General features: G+C 44.6%; 2 protein-coding genes across 2 annotated transcripts in view; one reads left to right on the forward strand and one right to left on the reverse strand.

Moving 5' to 3' along the window:
- The window catches only part of PLPBP (pyridoxal phosphate binding protein), a 261,670-nt gene that overhangs the window by 190,945 nt on the left and 56,085 nt on the right, over window positions 1-14,640 (forward strand). The window lies entirely within an intron of this gene.
- GOT1L1 (glutamic-oxaloacetic transaminase 1 like 1) lies at window positions 6,272-14,218 on the reverse strand. Its single transcript, XM_049772707.1, has 8 exons — window positions 14,104-14,218; window positions 12,779-12,960; window positions 9,766-9,877; window positions 9,447-9,556; window positions 8,891-9,041; window positions 8,232-8,397; window positions 6,940-7,082; window positions 6,272-6,476 (listed from the first exon to the last, which is right to left on the reverse strand). The coding sequence occupies exons 1-8, from the start codon at window positions 14,216-14,218 to the stop codon at window positions 6,301-6,303; spliced, it is 1,155 nt and encodes a 384-aa protein (XP_049628664.1). The 3' UTR covers window positions 6,272-6,300.

Raw genomic sequence — 14,640 nt, forward strand, 5'->3', positions numbered from 1 at the left:
TATTGCCAACCGCTACTGAGCACCACTAGGAGTAATTCCTGAGTGCAGACCCAGGAGTAACCCTCAAGCGCACACACACACACACACACACACACACACACACACACACACACACACACAAAAGACTCCTGGAAAACAAAAATGGACTGAGCATGGGAAAAAGGAGATTAGTTAGGAGCCTGTTGCAGTGATGCTGTGAGAGGTTCTGAAAGTTTGGATAAATTAGTAAAGGTAGAGATGGGAAGTGGGGCTGACTGCACTTTAGAGTGTTCTAACAGTGGTTCCACGGCATTTATTAAAAACCTACTATTTGTCATTACACTTGTTTCATCTCTTGAAGACACAACAGGCTAGGTCCCTGTCCTTAGGGAAATTCTGTTCTGGCTCAGGATTCTGGGTTGCATAACTATGTGGACAATGAGACTATTAACTGCAGCAGGCAATACAGGGGAAAGTTTCAGGTTCCATTTTGGACATGTTCTTTGGGAACTTTTGAGTCTTCCCGAAGGATGGTAAACAGGTTGTTGGATAAATAGGTCTGGAGCTCAGAGGCAAGATCTAGATGGCAAATATTTGTTTTGTTTATTTGTTTTGGAGGCCACACCCAGCAGTGCTCAGGGCTTACTCCTGGCTCTGTGCTCAGGAATTACTTCTGGTTAGTTTGGGGGCCATATAAATGTTCCTGGGGATTAAATCCATGGGAGCCACATGCAAGACAAGTACCATACCCACTGCTCTATAGCTCCAGCCCCAAAGTATTTTTTTGTTTTGTTTTGTTTGGGGGCCACACCCGGTGACGCTAAGGGGTTACTCCTGAAATTGCTCCTGCCTTGGGGGACCATATGGGACTCCGGGGGATCTAATCATGGTCCGTCCTAGGCTAGCACGCACAAGGCAGATTATCGCTTGCGCCACGGCTCCAGCCCCCACAAAGTATATTTTATTTCATCAGACATAGTGCAAGAGACAAGAGACAAACTACTAACTTTGTATACACAAAAACTGAGCTGGAAGATGTACGGAACTCATCCCAAATGACACCATCTTTGTTTACACAATATTTGTAACACAGTGAGGAAATAGCATATGTGTGAATGAGAGCCTCTGCATCCATGCTCATCTCCACCTAGATACACATGTAGACATGCCTACTGTATGTAAACATACATGTTATTTGCTAATTGTTATGAATGATTTTTTTTTGGGGGGTCACACCCAGCAGCACTCAGGGTTTACTCCTGGCTCTTTGCTCAGAAATCAGAAATTGCCTCCAGCAGGCTCGGGGGACCATATGAAATGCCGGGATTCGAACCACTGTCATTTTTGCATGCAAGGCAAACGTCTTACCACTGTGCTATCTCTCCAGCCCCATGAATAATTTTCTTTGTATTGCTATTTCTTTCATATAATCACTTATGTAGTGATCCTGACCTTCTTATTAAATTCTGATGGTGTCACTAGTCTGTTTTATATTCAAATTATTTAAGCGTATTCCTATCCCTACAAACATCTACAGGATAGAATCTTATCTTAATGGTTTTTTGTTATTTTTAATCCTTTAAACAACTTTATTTATTATTTTATAATATCTTTATTTAAGCACCATGATTACAAACATGTTTGTAGTTGGGTCATCTTAATGTTTAAATGTCATTGTTTTCCCTAGAGCTCCAAATCAATGTGTGAAATTACAATATCTTTTTTTTGGGGGGGGACACACCCATTTGATGCTCAGGGGTTACTCTTGGCTACGTGCTCAGAAATTGCCCCTGGCTTGGGGACCTTATGGGCCGCGGGGGGATCGAACCACGGTCCATTCCTTGGCTAGCGATTGCAAGGCAGACACCTTACCTCTAGCGCCACCTCGCCGGCCCCGAAATTACAATTTCTCCTCTCTCAGACAGTTCATTAAATTTATGTTAATTAGTTCAGAGATGCTTTAAATATCTAAGACACCATTACAAACAGTAAAATTACAGACATAGCATAAGTAATTCTTTAATTTTTTAACATATGTAGGTATGATCTATAGCACCTTCTTTTTTTTTTTTTTTTGGTTTTTGGGTCACACCCGGCAGTGCTCAGGGGTTACTCCTGGCTGTCTGCTCAGAAATAGCTCCTGGCAGGCACGGGGGACCATATGGGACACCGGGATTCGAACCAACCACCTTTGGTCCTTGATCTGCTGCTTGGAAGGCAAACGCTGCTGTGCTATCTCTCCGGGCCCTATATAGAACCTTCTTCTGTAAAAGATACCAGTCCTGAACACACTTCAGTTGAGATGTGAAAGAGGCCAATGTGTTTGTTAGAGAAAAGGAGTCAGCTGAGAATCAGTAGACTGTTACCATTAATAACAACAGTATCCCCAGAAAAATGCCAAATGGGCTATGCACCAGGAATCCCTTGAGTCAAAGGTCAAGCCTATGCTGTTCTGTCACCTTTTCTAGAAGGCATCCACTCCTGATCATCAGTCCTGGGAAATTCTGCATGTTACAGTCACTAAGAGACATGATCTTGGGGCCAGAGAGATAGCATGGAAGTAAGGCGTTTGCCTTTCATGCAGAAGGTCATCAGTTCGAATCCCGGCATCCCATATGGTCCCCCGTGCCTGCCAGGAGCAATTTATGAGCATGGAGCCAGGAGTAACCCTTGAGCACTACTGGGTGTGACCAAAAAAAAAAAAAAACACCAAAAAAATAAAAAGATTAAAAAAAAAGAGAGAGACATGATCTCTTACATGGGCACAAAGTTCAGTCCATAACAAAATAGCTAATATTGGGGTCTGAATGATAGTAGAGTGAGTAAAACTTGCATGAGGCTGACCCTGGTTTGATTCCCAGCATCCCATATGATCCCCTAAGCAATGTCAGGAATAATTCCTGAGTAGAGAGCCAGGCGAAACCCCTGAACACTGCTAGGTGTGGCCTACAAAACAAAACAAAACAAAAAAAGAAAGCTAATATTTTAGAGTTCTGTTTTATTATTTATCTCATCCCTGCCCTCTTTAAAAAGAAAAGATGTTTACAAACCACATCCATAAAGATAAGCAACAAGAGGTGGGCGAGGCAGAGGAAAACCAGGGCAGAGACATGCAAGGGTGCTAAAGCGACACTGGCTGCCATGAACGTGGAATGGCATGTTGAGCTTTTTCCAAACCCGAAGAAGCTGCCAAACCAGTGCTGTGTTTTCATTCCCCAGAGTCTTGTCACTGTGGGGACAAAGGCCAGTGAAACAAGCAATTCACAGGCTAGAAAGAGATCTCTACCTCATCCAGTGCCCTACCGTGTGTGTGTGTGTGAGTGTGTGTGTGTGTGTGTGAGAGGGGGGGGGAACAGAGAGAGAGACAGAGAGACACACACACAGAGAGAGACAGAGAGAGAGGGACAGAGAGAGACACAGAGAGAGAGAGAGGGACAGAGAGAGGGACAGAGAGAGAGACACACACACAGAGAGAGAAAGAGAGAGAGAGAGGAGAGAGAGAGAGAGAGAGAGAGAGAGAGAGAGAGAGAGAGAGAGAGAGAGAGAGAATGTCCACGCATGTATCCTTCTGGATCAGAGCCTGAAATCTGAATAGTGAAGATCCATGGAAGGTGGCATGTTCCCAGGGTCAAATGCTGAACTGAGTCCCAGCCTCCTCAGAAGGGACTGAGCTGATAAAAGGTGGAATTAGGAACAGATGAACAGGCCAAGTTGTTGATGCAGCCTTCCCTGAGCAGGCAGTGAGTGAGTCAACCTGGCCAAGGGAGGGGTGTGAGGAGGACGCCTCCAAACTTCCTCACCACTCCCATACCAGTCGCAGGTGGCCTCCTGCCAGGTCTGCACCTGGTTGGCATTCCAGAGACAGATGGGATCCCGAAACAGAAGGGACAGGCACAGGGAAACAGATGTTTTGGCTGAGGTGCTCTCCTGAGCTCTATGAAAAGGAGGATGCCCACCTCCAGCCTCTCCTCTGCGTCGGCAATTAGAAGAATGAGTGGAAGGGGTCGGAGAGATAGCACAGCGGTGGAGTTTTCGCCTGGCACACAGCTGATCCAGGACGAATGGGGGTTCGAATCCTGGCATCTCATATGGTCCCCCAGTCTGCCAGGGGCGATTTATGAGAGCAGAGCTAGGAGTAACTTCTGAGTGCCTCTGGGTGTGGACCGAAATCCAACCAACCAATCAATCAATAAATAATACAGTTTTAAAAAAAGAATGTATCATAATGTATTATGATCAACTGTGTCAACAATACTATAGCCTTTAATGTTAAAGGAGTTACATAAATTTTGTTGGCTTTAGACTGCTTTGTGTACTGCTAAGAAATGTTATAATGTACTACAATCTGGGGACTTGAGGGACAAAGTAATTTTGCATGTGTTTTGCTTTATTTTTCTTAATGTGTTTTGGCTGAAAATGAGAATTCTGTTTATGGGTGATTGTCTTCCCATTGTAACTTCACCTTGTCTTCTCTCTTTGCATCTTTACCTTCATAAATAAAGAAAATAGGGGGGGGGGAGAAAAATGAGTGGTCAAGAGAAAGGCTCAGGGTTCTGCTCCGCTGACACAGTTGCTAAATAGCGCCCCCTGCTGTCTAAAAAGCAAATTCCAGAGCGCGGATGTAAGGGAGCCATGCAGAGTCACCTTGAAAGTGGTTCCCCTTTTTTCTTGCCTATGAGACCCAGGAAAAAAGCTTTGGAAACTTTATCCTCCCCCCTAAAGTCTTTGCCCGCTCCTTTCCAGTCCCACCGTCTCCAAAACGCACCCATTTTTCTACCTTAACTGCTACCATAATTCCACCTCAAAGCCACATTGTATGTTCCACAACTGCATGTGCTCACCATTCCCCATCATACATATGCATGTTTTCCTGGAAAACTAGGAAATATGGCTATAGAAGTCTACACAGCATAAAGCCAGACTCTACTTTTTCCCTTCTTGGCTTATTCTACAGCCTGTTCTGCCCAGACTTGTATCTCTACCTTTTTCTTGCCAATAAAACATCTCTTTTCTAGTCAGTTGTTCTCATGTTTTGTTTTAAACATAAGCAGTTTAACCATTAAAACTGAGTATTTAATTAGTTTCTAAACCTACAGTAAAATGAGACATATGCATAAAGCATGGACTAAAGTGTTGGTATAACTACACAGAAAACTACATTTTGAGCATTTTTTTTTTTTTTGGTTTGGGCCACACCCGGCGGTACTCAGGGGTTACTCCTGGCTGTCTGCTCAGAAATAGCTCCTGGCAGGCACAGGGGACCACATGGGACACCGGGATTTGAACCAACCACCTTTGGTCCTGGATCGGCTGCTTGCAAGGCAAACACCGCTGTGCTATCTCTCCGGGTCCATTTCGAGCATTTTTAAGACAAATAAAGTAGCTGTCCTACCCCAGTGAACATTGTCCACCAAGACAAAATTCTGCAAGATGTTTTTCAACTATTCTTAGTAAACATTTCAGTAATGGCAATGACAAACTTTTAGAAGCTACTAGATATGTAGTTTTATTTAAAACAAATCTTGGGGCATGAGAGAAAAAAGATGGTAAAAAATAAGGAATTGTTAGAAGATGTAAGATCAATGAGATAAGTGAAAATGAACACTTAATTAAAATTGGAATTTGATTTAATTTGATTAATTGATTGTGATTAATTAGAATAAGAATGTTTATATGATTTCTTTTTTTTTTTTTTTTTTTTTTTTTGGTTTTTGGGCCACACCCGTTTGACGCTCAGGGGTTACTCCTGGCTGTGTGCTCAGAAATCGCCCCTGGCTTGGGGGGACCATATGGGACGCCGGGGGATCGAACCGTGGTCCTTCCTTGGCTAGCGCTTGCAAGGCAGACACCTTACCTCCAGCGCCACCTACCCGGCCCCGTGATTTCTTTTTTTTTGGGGGGGGTCACATCTAGCAGCACTCAGAGTTTACTCCTGGCTCTATGCTCAGAAATTGCTCCTGGCAGGCTCGGGGGACCATAGGGGATGCCGGGATTCAGACCACCATCCTTCTGCATCTAAGACAAATGCCTTACCACTGTGCTATCTCTCCGGCCCCTGTTCACATGATTTCTATCTTAAATAAAAGACTTGGAAATAACCAGCCTTATAGCAATGAAGTCATTAGCCCAGTTAGTAGTGTGTAAAGACCTTCAGTAAAAAGTGATTGAAGACATTCTCCTCTCTGTTTCTTTCTCTCTTTGCTGAAGCCATAACAATTCTGCAGAGAGCAAGAGAGACACAGAGAGGTTTGCAAAGAAATAAACTGTAGTAATGATCACACTGACCCAGGACTTTTGCAGAGATTAAAGCCTTTATTCTAATCAGGAATGAATAGTTCCCAGAGACTTTTGTTCTAAGCTCTTTGTAAAGATGACAGCCTCGTAGATACTCTGTACAATGTAATCGATGTTGCTGCCATTGACACAGGTCAAGTTGATGCAACTATTCTGGGAAATATAGATGTGCTTCTTTTTGATCAAATAATCCAGTTGTTGGCCTAGAAACAACCGCAAAATATCACCTATATTCCCTTTTAACCTAGTTGGATTATGCAGGATAGGGAATGTCAACCTTTCTAGGGGGCCTAGAGGAAACTCCTGGGGTGAATCCACAGGAGGTTTTCAAGAAGTTTCACTTTCCTCAGGAAAGAAGGAGAAAAATCTGAGCTAGGCTGAGAACAATTGACTTAGCCAGTAAAGTTGAATGCTCTAACATGAGGTCAGAAAGCAAGGGGCGGGGCCCGGAGAGATAGCACAGCGGTGTTTGCCTCGCAAGCAGCCAATCCAGAACCAAAGGTGGTTGGTTCGAATCCCGGTGTCCCATATGGTCCCCCGTGCCTGCCAGGAGCTATTTCTGAGCGGACAGCCAGGAGTAACCCCTGAGCAACGCCGGGTGTGACCCAAAAAAAAAAAAAAAAAAGAAAAAAAGAAAGCAAGGGGCAACTCCTCCTAGAAACTTACTATTGAGCCCAATATTACAGTGGGTTCCCCTCTGTTCAGTAATGTGATTCCAGGAACCTGGCGTGCCCATGAGCCGGAGCTTCTCTTTCATCTTTTCCTTGATCATCATGATGTTCTCCACAACCTCAATTAGACTCTGCTTCCTGCCAAAGACAGAAGAGCAAGAAATTAGTGTTAAACCCAAAACATTTTAGTTGAAATAATTATAGATTCACATACAATTGTAAGAAATAATAGACTTAAAGATGCAATTAGTAATTACCCCAATGATAACACCATGCTAAATTATAATATCACACCTGGAAGGTTGACACTAATAAAATCTACCAATTTAAAAAAAAAAAAGAAATTAGTGTGAGCTAGTTCCCTCTCTCCTTATGCCACACCCGGCAAAAGTCCCTAAGCAGAGCACCTGAGGGCCCACTTGTGGAATCTGAATGGTTATGATTGGGAGACAGGTTTCAGCTAGTCAAGTGAGCTTTTGGCAAGATTTTTCCAGAGTAGCTGATGTTTCCTAATCTCCTTCTACTATCTAAAAGAATTCAAATAAGGGGCCGAGAGATAGCATGGAGGTAAGGCCTTTCATGCAGAAGGTCGGTGGTTTGAATCCTGGCATCCCATATGATCCCCTGAGCCTGCCAGGAGCAATTTCTGAGCATAAAGCCAGGAGGAACCCCTGAGGGCTGCCGGGTGTGACCCAAAAACAAAACAAAAAATTTCAAATAAGGGCTGAAGTAATAGCACAGTGGGTAGGGCACTTGCCTTGTATGCAACCAACATGGATTTGATCCCTGGCATGCCATATGGCCCCCCAACCGTGCCAGGAGTGATTTCTGAGGGAAGATCAGGAGTAACTTCTTTTTTTTTTGTTTTGTTTTGTTTTTTGGGCCACACCCGGTAACGCTCAGGGGTTACTCCTGGCTATGCGCTCAGAAGTCGCTCCTGGCTTGGGGGATCAAACCGCGGTCCGTCCAAGGCTAGCGCAGGCAAGGCAGGCATCTTACCTCTTTGCGCCACCGCCCGACCCCAGGAGTAACTTCTGAGCACTGCTGGTGTGCCCCCCAAAAAAGCAAATAAATAAATAGTTCAAATAATTCTTTGGGCTAGGTCCATGAAAAATGTCCTAATGCCCTGAGTGTACAATCTGTTATATGGATCCTCCATCCATTGCAGAATACAAAAGAGGAAACACAAACAGGAAAAGAAGCACCTAGCTGAATTTCGTTAATGGGCAAGTTAGTTGGTCAACAGAAGCCCTACCTGTCCTTTCCTGCCTCTAGCCTCACCCTTACCATTCTTCCTGCAGAGAAGAGTTGCTGAGAATAGAGGTGATTATGCGAGCGCCTGTGTTGGGAGGATTTAGCCAAAGGGCTTGGGTGATTTTCATCAGCTGGGAGAGAATACACAGCAAGATTTGATTGCTGAATGTCACCACAACCAGGAGGCCAACTCCTTCATCTGCAACAGTGAAACAGCACCTTATTTTCCACCTCTTTCTCTAGCAGGAGGCTACAATTTTGCCTCCTGCCCTAGAGAAAAGGTTAGCTGAACTCAAGACCCTTATCACAGCCAGCCAAGCCAATGCCTGGGAAGTTCTGCCAGAGACTTCTCTGGAAGAGAACTCATAAGTTAAAGTCTTCAGAAAGAAGGAACTTGAAAAGTCACTAAATCTTACCTTTGCACTTTCCAGTTGAAGAAACAAAGCATTAAGGATACAGTATGACTTAATCAGGATTATGTTAGTAGCTACTTTTTGTATCTGAGCTGAGGTTCCCTCACCAGACCACCTCACTTCTTTCTAGTTTATGTTCTTCTATTCTGCCTCCAAAATGCTCTCTTTGGAAGGCTGTTCTAACTCTCTCCAGAGAGTGGGAGACATCAAAAGCTTCATTGGTGCCATGAATGTGGCATCAACTCCTTATAGGTCCTCCCTCTTCTGTCCATACCATACCATAAATGCCAAAATTCCTAGACAGGAACTGGCTGCAGAAAAACTCAAAGCGATGATCCACAAAGTATTGTAAGAATCTAGTATCTTCTTCCAGATCGCCAGTAAAGAAACCTTGAGAGGGAATGTCAAAAAAGGGGAAAATCTCCTTGTTCTGTAGAGAAAAGGAAAAAGAGCAAATGAGGAGACTGAAGGAAGAAATAGAAGAGGGTGAATGAGAGGAGACTCAGGAAGGTAGGTGGGCTCACTTTCATGATGCATATGAATTTAATCCACTGATCTTGTGTCATTATGCTGCTGTCAAAGTTCTCAAACACACAGATGCAGCCATGTGGGGCATTCTGCAGATAAATACATTCATCTCCTCAGCACTTCTCCCACAGAGTGGTGAAGAGCCCAGGGTATTGGAAGGAGAAGTGATTCTCCATGTTGGTTCTGACTTAAAGCCAGCAAACCTGTGTCTAGAAAGTGTCTTGGATATCTCAAGGGGGTAGAAGGGAGGAAAATAAAATCATAGACCCAGTTGTGGAACAAGGTTCTGAGCAGGACTTCTGTGTACCTCCACCACACTGAAGATCAAGTTGGGGTCTATGCGCAGCTTGTTGGAGTTCCAGAAGGAGTATTCATGAACCATAAAGCCCATGTCCCTGAAGATTTGTCCATGACGTTCTGTGGGAACACAGACACCCACCCACTCCAAGTTGGTACAAGGAAATGGAGAGTGATAGAGTCAGACACCAAGACACACCAGAGAACACACGAAGTGTTCCTGGCTGGAAAGTTGGACATTTCCAGGAGGAGAAACCAACTGGTTCACCATTTTTCTCATGAGCAAGTGTGAGAAGAACAAGGGTGAATGTTTGTGCCTAAGCACTCACCTCCCTGAGAAGAAATGATGTAAACGTCTTGAGACTTCTTGTACCATATTTTGAGGAATTGTGCACCAAGATGGAAGGCACCACTGTCACCCACAGTGTGCAAGCCCCCTACCTGCCAGCAAAAGCAAACAAACAAAAAAAAAAAAAGCGCCTTTAGCTGGAACAAGGACCACCTAACTTTTCCTTTCTTTTATTATTTTGAGGGGGAGCCAAAGGGGGGCTCAGGATCCATCCCTGGCAGTACTCAGGAAAACAAATGCATTACCAGGATTCAAACCATTATCACAACTATAACTAAATCAAGGCAACTGCCTTAACTTCTGTACTATCTCTTCAGCCTATAAAGTGTGCTTCTCTTGGGCCAGAGTGATAGTACAGTGTGTAGGACATCTACCATGAATGCAGCCAACCCACGTTTGATCCCAGGATCTCATACAGTTCCTTGAGAGCCACCAGGAATGGTTCCTGAATACAGAGCCAGGAGTAAGTCCCGAGCACTACTAGGAGTGACACAAAACTAGCAGCTGGGCTGGAGAGATAGCATGGAGGTAAGGCATTTGCTTTTTATGCAGAAGGGTGGTGGTTCGAACCCCGGCATCCCATATGGTCCCCTGTGCCTGCCAGGGTGATTTCTGAGCATAGAGCCTGGAGTAACCCCTGAGCACTGCTGGGTGTGATGCAAAAAACAAAATAAACAAACAAACAAAAAAACCAGCAGGGGCCGGGAAGGTGGCGCTACAGGTTAGGTGTCTGCCTTGCAAGTGGATGGACCGCGGTTCGATCCCCCGGTGTCCCATATGGTCCCCCCAAGCCAGGGGTGATTTCTGAGCGCATAGCCAGGAATAACCCCTGAGCTTCAAACGGGTGTGGCCCAAAAACCAAAAAAAAAAAAAAAAACAACAACAACAAAAAAAAACCAGCAGCAGCAACAACAACAAATTATGCCTTTTTTGAAAGAACTTCAAATCAGCAGATAGAGCATGCTGAGTTTGGCTCATGACCCTCACTGCCTTTAGGCTCTCGAATTTTGGACTCTGAGTCTCATTTGTCAATCAAAATGACCCTCCAGAATACCTCTTAGGTGTTAGATTGTGCATTAATTCCTGATACCGACTTAGTCTGGGTGAGGAAAGGAGATTCTCCTTTCTATTTTGACCTTTTCTTCCTCTGACACCCTTCTTCACAAAGAAAATAGAGCTTACGGTAAAATAAGAAGGAAAATGTAGAGTGAGGAGCTAACTCAAGTGAGTGGAGTGCATGCTCTGTATAACTGAGGCCCTAGGTTCGATTCTCATTATCCCATGTTCTACTAAACAAAGAGCTAATAGTAGCCTCTGGAATACTTTCAGGTATTTCCCCTTCAAAGGGGGGGGGCTTTAAATACTTGGGGAGCTATTTTTTATATATATTATTTAATTAAAGTTGATTTTTTAATTGTTTTTGTTTTGGCTACTCCCAGTGATAATCAGAGATTACTCCTAGCTTTGGGCTCAGAAATTTCTCCAACAGTGCTCAGGAGACCTGCAGACTGCTGGGAATCAACTCAGGTCAGCTGTGTGCAAGGCAAGTACTCTACTCACTGTACCATCGCTCCAGCTTCTAGATATGCTGGATAGAAAAATAAAATATTGGTTCTGCAAAAAGTAACATCTAGGTTTTTTCCCCCCTTTTTAGGAGGCGAAGGATTGGGTCCCACCTGCTATGCACAGGAGTTATTCCTGAATCTTCACTCAGCAATTACTCTTGGGGGCCTATAGGGACCATATGGAATGCCAACAATCAAACCTGAGTAAGGCACATTCGAGGCAAATGCCCTACATGCTAAGCTATCACTCCGGCCCTCCCTTATTTTATTTTATTTTTATCTTGGAGTCCATATCCAATGGTTCTCAGTGGATACTCCTTTCTCTTATTCAGAAACAGCTCCCTGTAGAACTTCCAGTGACTATGAAGTGCCAGGTATCAAACCCGGTACATGGGCCAACAGGGTGGCTGCCCAAACACTTAGATATTATAACAATTCCATTAAACTTTGGATGAAATTCTCTTTTATTTGCTTGGTTTAAGTTTGGAACATCACCCAGGGGTGCTCACAGGCTGTTTCCTACTCTGTGGTATTATTGTTCAGTGCCAAGGATTGAACCTAGGCCTCATACATGCACAAGCTATGCTTCAGCATATTTTGTTCTCTCCCCAGACCTTATAAAGCTCTCTTCACTTTGGGAAAAAGGTGACACAGCCAGAGGTATTGGGCACCATCAGGGATACACTCAGTGGTTTGGGAGGTCATGTTATTCTTCAGGTTAATCTCTGGGCCTCAAGCATGTGCTTCAGTCCTGTGATCTCTCTCCCCAATCCAAAGAGATTCTTTAAAAATTGAAGTTAAGGGGGCCGGAGAGATAGCATGGAGGTGAGATGTTTGCCTTTCATGCAGGAGGTCATCGGTTCGAATCCCGGCGTCCCATATGGTCCCCTGTGCCTGCCAGGAGCGATTTCTGAGCCTGGAGCCAGGAATAACCCCTGAGCACTGCCGGGTATGACCCAAAAACCACACAAAAAAAAAAAAAATTTTTTTGAAGTTAAGGGCTGGAGCAGTAGCACAGTGGCAAGACATTTGCCTTGCAAGTGGCTGACCCGGAACTGACCCAGGTTCAGTTCTCGGCATCCAATATGGTTCCCCGAGCCTGCCAGTTGTGACTTCTGAGCACAGAGTCATGAGTTACCCCTGAGAGCCATTGGGTATGGCCCAAAAACTAAAACAAAAAAAAAAAAAATTCGAAGCTAACTTGAACATATATGCCTAAAATTCAATAATAATTGTGCCCCAATTAAATTAGAATAAATTAAATGGAGCTAACTCTAAAATTCTTAGAAAATAGTTAATTCAATAATAAAGAGCAAATGCATCATCATTATAATATAGGGTTTGCCTAATTAGCTACGCCTTTTTTCATTAGTGAGCATCTATTATGTGCTATTTGGGCAGGGGGTGAGGAGGGGGTGTTTTCCTCACCCTGTTCTCCATGATGACCTGACTATACTTTCCAAAGAGGAGATCCAAGGAGGCCTGGATAAATGATTTCAGGCCTATCGCAGGCAAATACTCATAGTTCAAGGAGGGATCCCGCGACAGCTGCTGTCGAATCTTAGGCACCACAGGAGAGATCCAGGGCTGGCCTTCTTTGGTGAAGCAGACTGTGAAGAAGACCGCAGAGGGAGGGTATCCTGGGTTCCTGGGCCTGGAGCCCCAAATTTGGGTTCTGCAGTTTGCCTCCAAAGCAAGAAATTTTGAAACATTTTTCCTTTTGTTTTTTTTAACCCCCTTTTACAAAGAGATAATGTACAGTTGTGAAGGTGTGTACAATGTAATGTTTCCTGTTTGTTTTTTGTTTTTATTTTGGGGGGTTTACACCCAGCGGTGGTCAGGGATTACTCCTGGCTCTGAGCTCAGAAATCGCCCCTGGCAGGCACGGGGAACCTATATGGATTCAAACCACTGTCTGTCCTGGATAGGCTGCGTGCAAGGCAAATGCCCTACTGCTATGCTATCTGTCCGGTCCCATTCTTTTTGTTTTGTTTTGTTTGGCCACACCGGTGATGCTCAGGGGTTACTCCTGGCTATGCACTCGGAAATCGCTCCTGGCTTGAGGGACTATATGGGACGCAGGGGATTGGTCCTAGGTTAGCAATGCAAAGCAAACGCCCTACCGTTTGCACCATCGTTCCAACCCCATTCTCTCACACATTTCTAAGACAGTTTCATTCAATAAAAACTTGTTTGTGGGGGCCGGAGAGATAGCATGGAGGTAAAGCGTTTGCCTTTCATGCAGGAGGTCATCGGTTCGAATCCCGGCGTCCCATATGGTCCCCCGTGCCTGCCAGGAGCAATTTATGAGCCTGGAGCCAGGAATAACCCCTGAGCACTGCCGGGTGTGACCCAAAAACCAAAAAAAAAAAAAAAACAAAAAAAATCTTGTTTGTGTCCCCCAAAATTTATTTACTGTTGAACCATTCAGGATGTGGGGGCTGCAGAAGAAAGGAGGCTGCAGACACATGGAATCTGTATCTGTGCAGGAGTCCTCCAGGCAACCAGAGAGCTGCAGGCATGCTTAGCTCTTGCCAAATCCCTAAAGGCCCAGATGAGGACAGGTGAATGAGGACAGGATGCTCTCTGCTCATTTCCTATGGAGGCATCTCTGTAACAAAATATACCTCTCCACTGGTGGGGTATTGGACTGTCCACCGTCCCCCAATACCTCTGCCCAAGGATTACTGACCACTTCCCTGGGCCACTGAGGCTTTAGTCTGTCTTACATTCCCAAAGTACCAGGCATTTACCTTTATAGGAGAGGAACATTTTTCTGAGGTGATTATCCTGTTTGTAGATCTTTAACAAGCTGCCCCCCAACTTCTGGGCAAGGGGCACATCTTCAAAGGCAGAAAGAGTAGGCATCACTCTAGTGAAAGCAGAGCCACGTCTTGAACTTTTGTCTTCTCCAGGGAGAGGATCCTTTTAGGCTCTCTCTTCAGAGTGAGAAAGCTCCAAGCAAAAGATTCCAGGGTGTTACCCCAGCAATGGAACCCTGGAGCTCCAAGTCTCCATGGTAGTGACCCTGAAAGGCTATGAAGTGAATCCCTAAGAATTTTGGCTGGGGCAGGAGATCAGAAAGATTTGGAAATCCCAGACACATCTCCTTAATTCACTGCCCTCTCTTGCCTAGTGCCTCGCTAGTCAATCCAACTGAAGTAGTCAGCCTCGTAGAGGAGAAAGTATGACAGTGAGGTGTGGCTTGTCCTATGAAGGCAGAAAGCTCAGAAATCCATTTACAAAGCTCCTCATTCAGCAGAAGTTGTACAGGGAGGGTACTTGCCTTG

Source organism: Suncus etruscus, chromosome 4, assembly GCF_024139225.1.
Source record: "Suncus etruscus isolate mSunEtr1 chromosome 4, mSunEtr1.pri.cur, whole genome shotgun sequence".
NCBI classification, from domain to species: domain Eukaryota; kingdom Metazoa; phylum Chordata; class Mammalia; order Eulipotyphla; family Soricidae; genus Suncus; species Suncus etruscus.

Coding starts and splice junctions, on each gene's coding strand:
- GOT1L1 (XM_049772707.1), bottom strand. CDS start 14,218: ATGCCTACTCTTTCTGCCTTTGAAGATGTGCCCCTTGCCCAGAAGTTG. Junction 9,557..9,765: donor CATCATTTCTTCTCAGGGAG/GTGAGTGCTTAG, acceptor GTGTTCCCACAG/AACGTCATGGACAAATCTTC. Junction 8,398..8,890: donor TAGGAATTTTGGCATTTATG/GTATGGTATGGA, acceptor TCACTGTTGCAG/ATGAAGGAGTTGGCCTCCTG.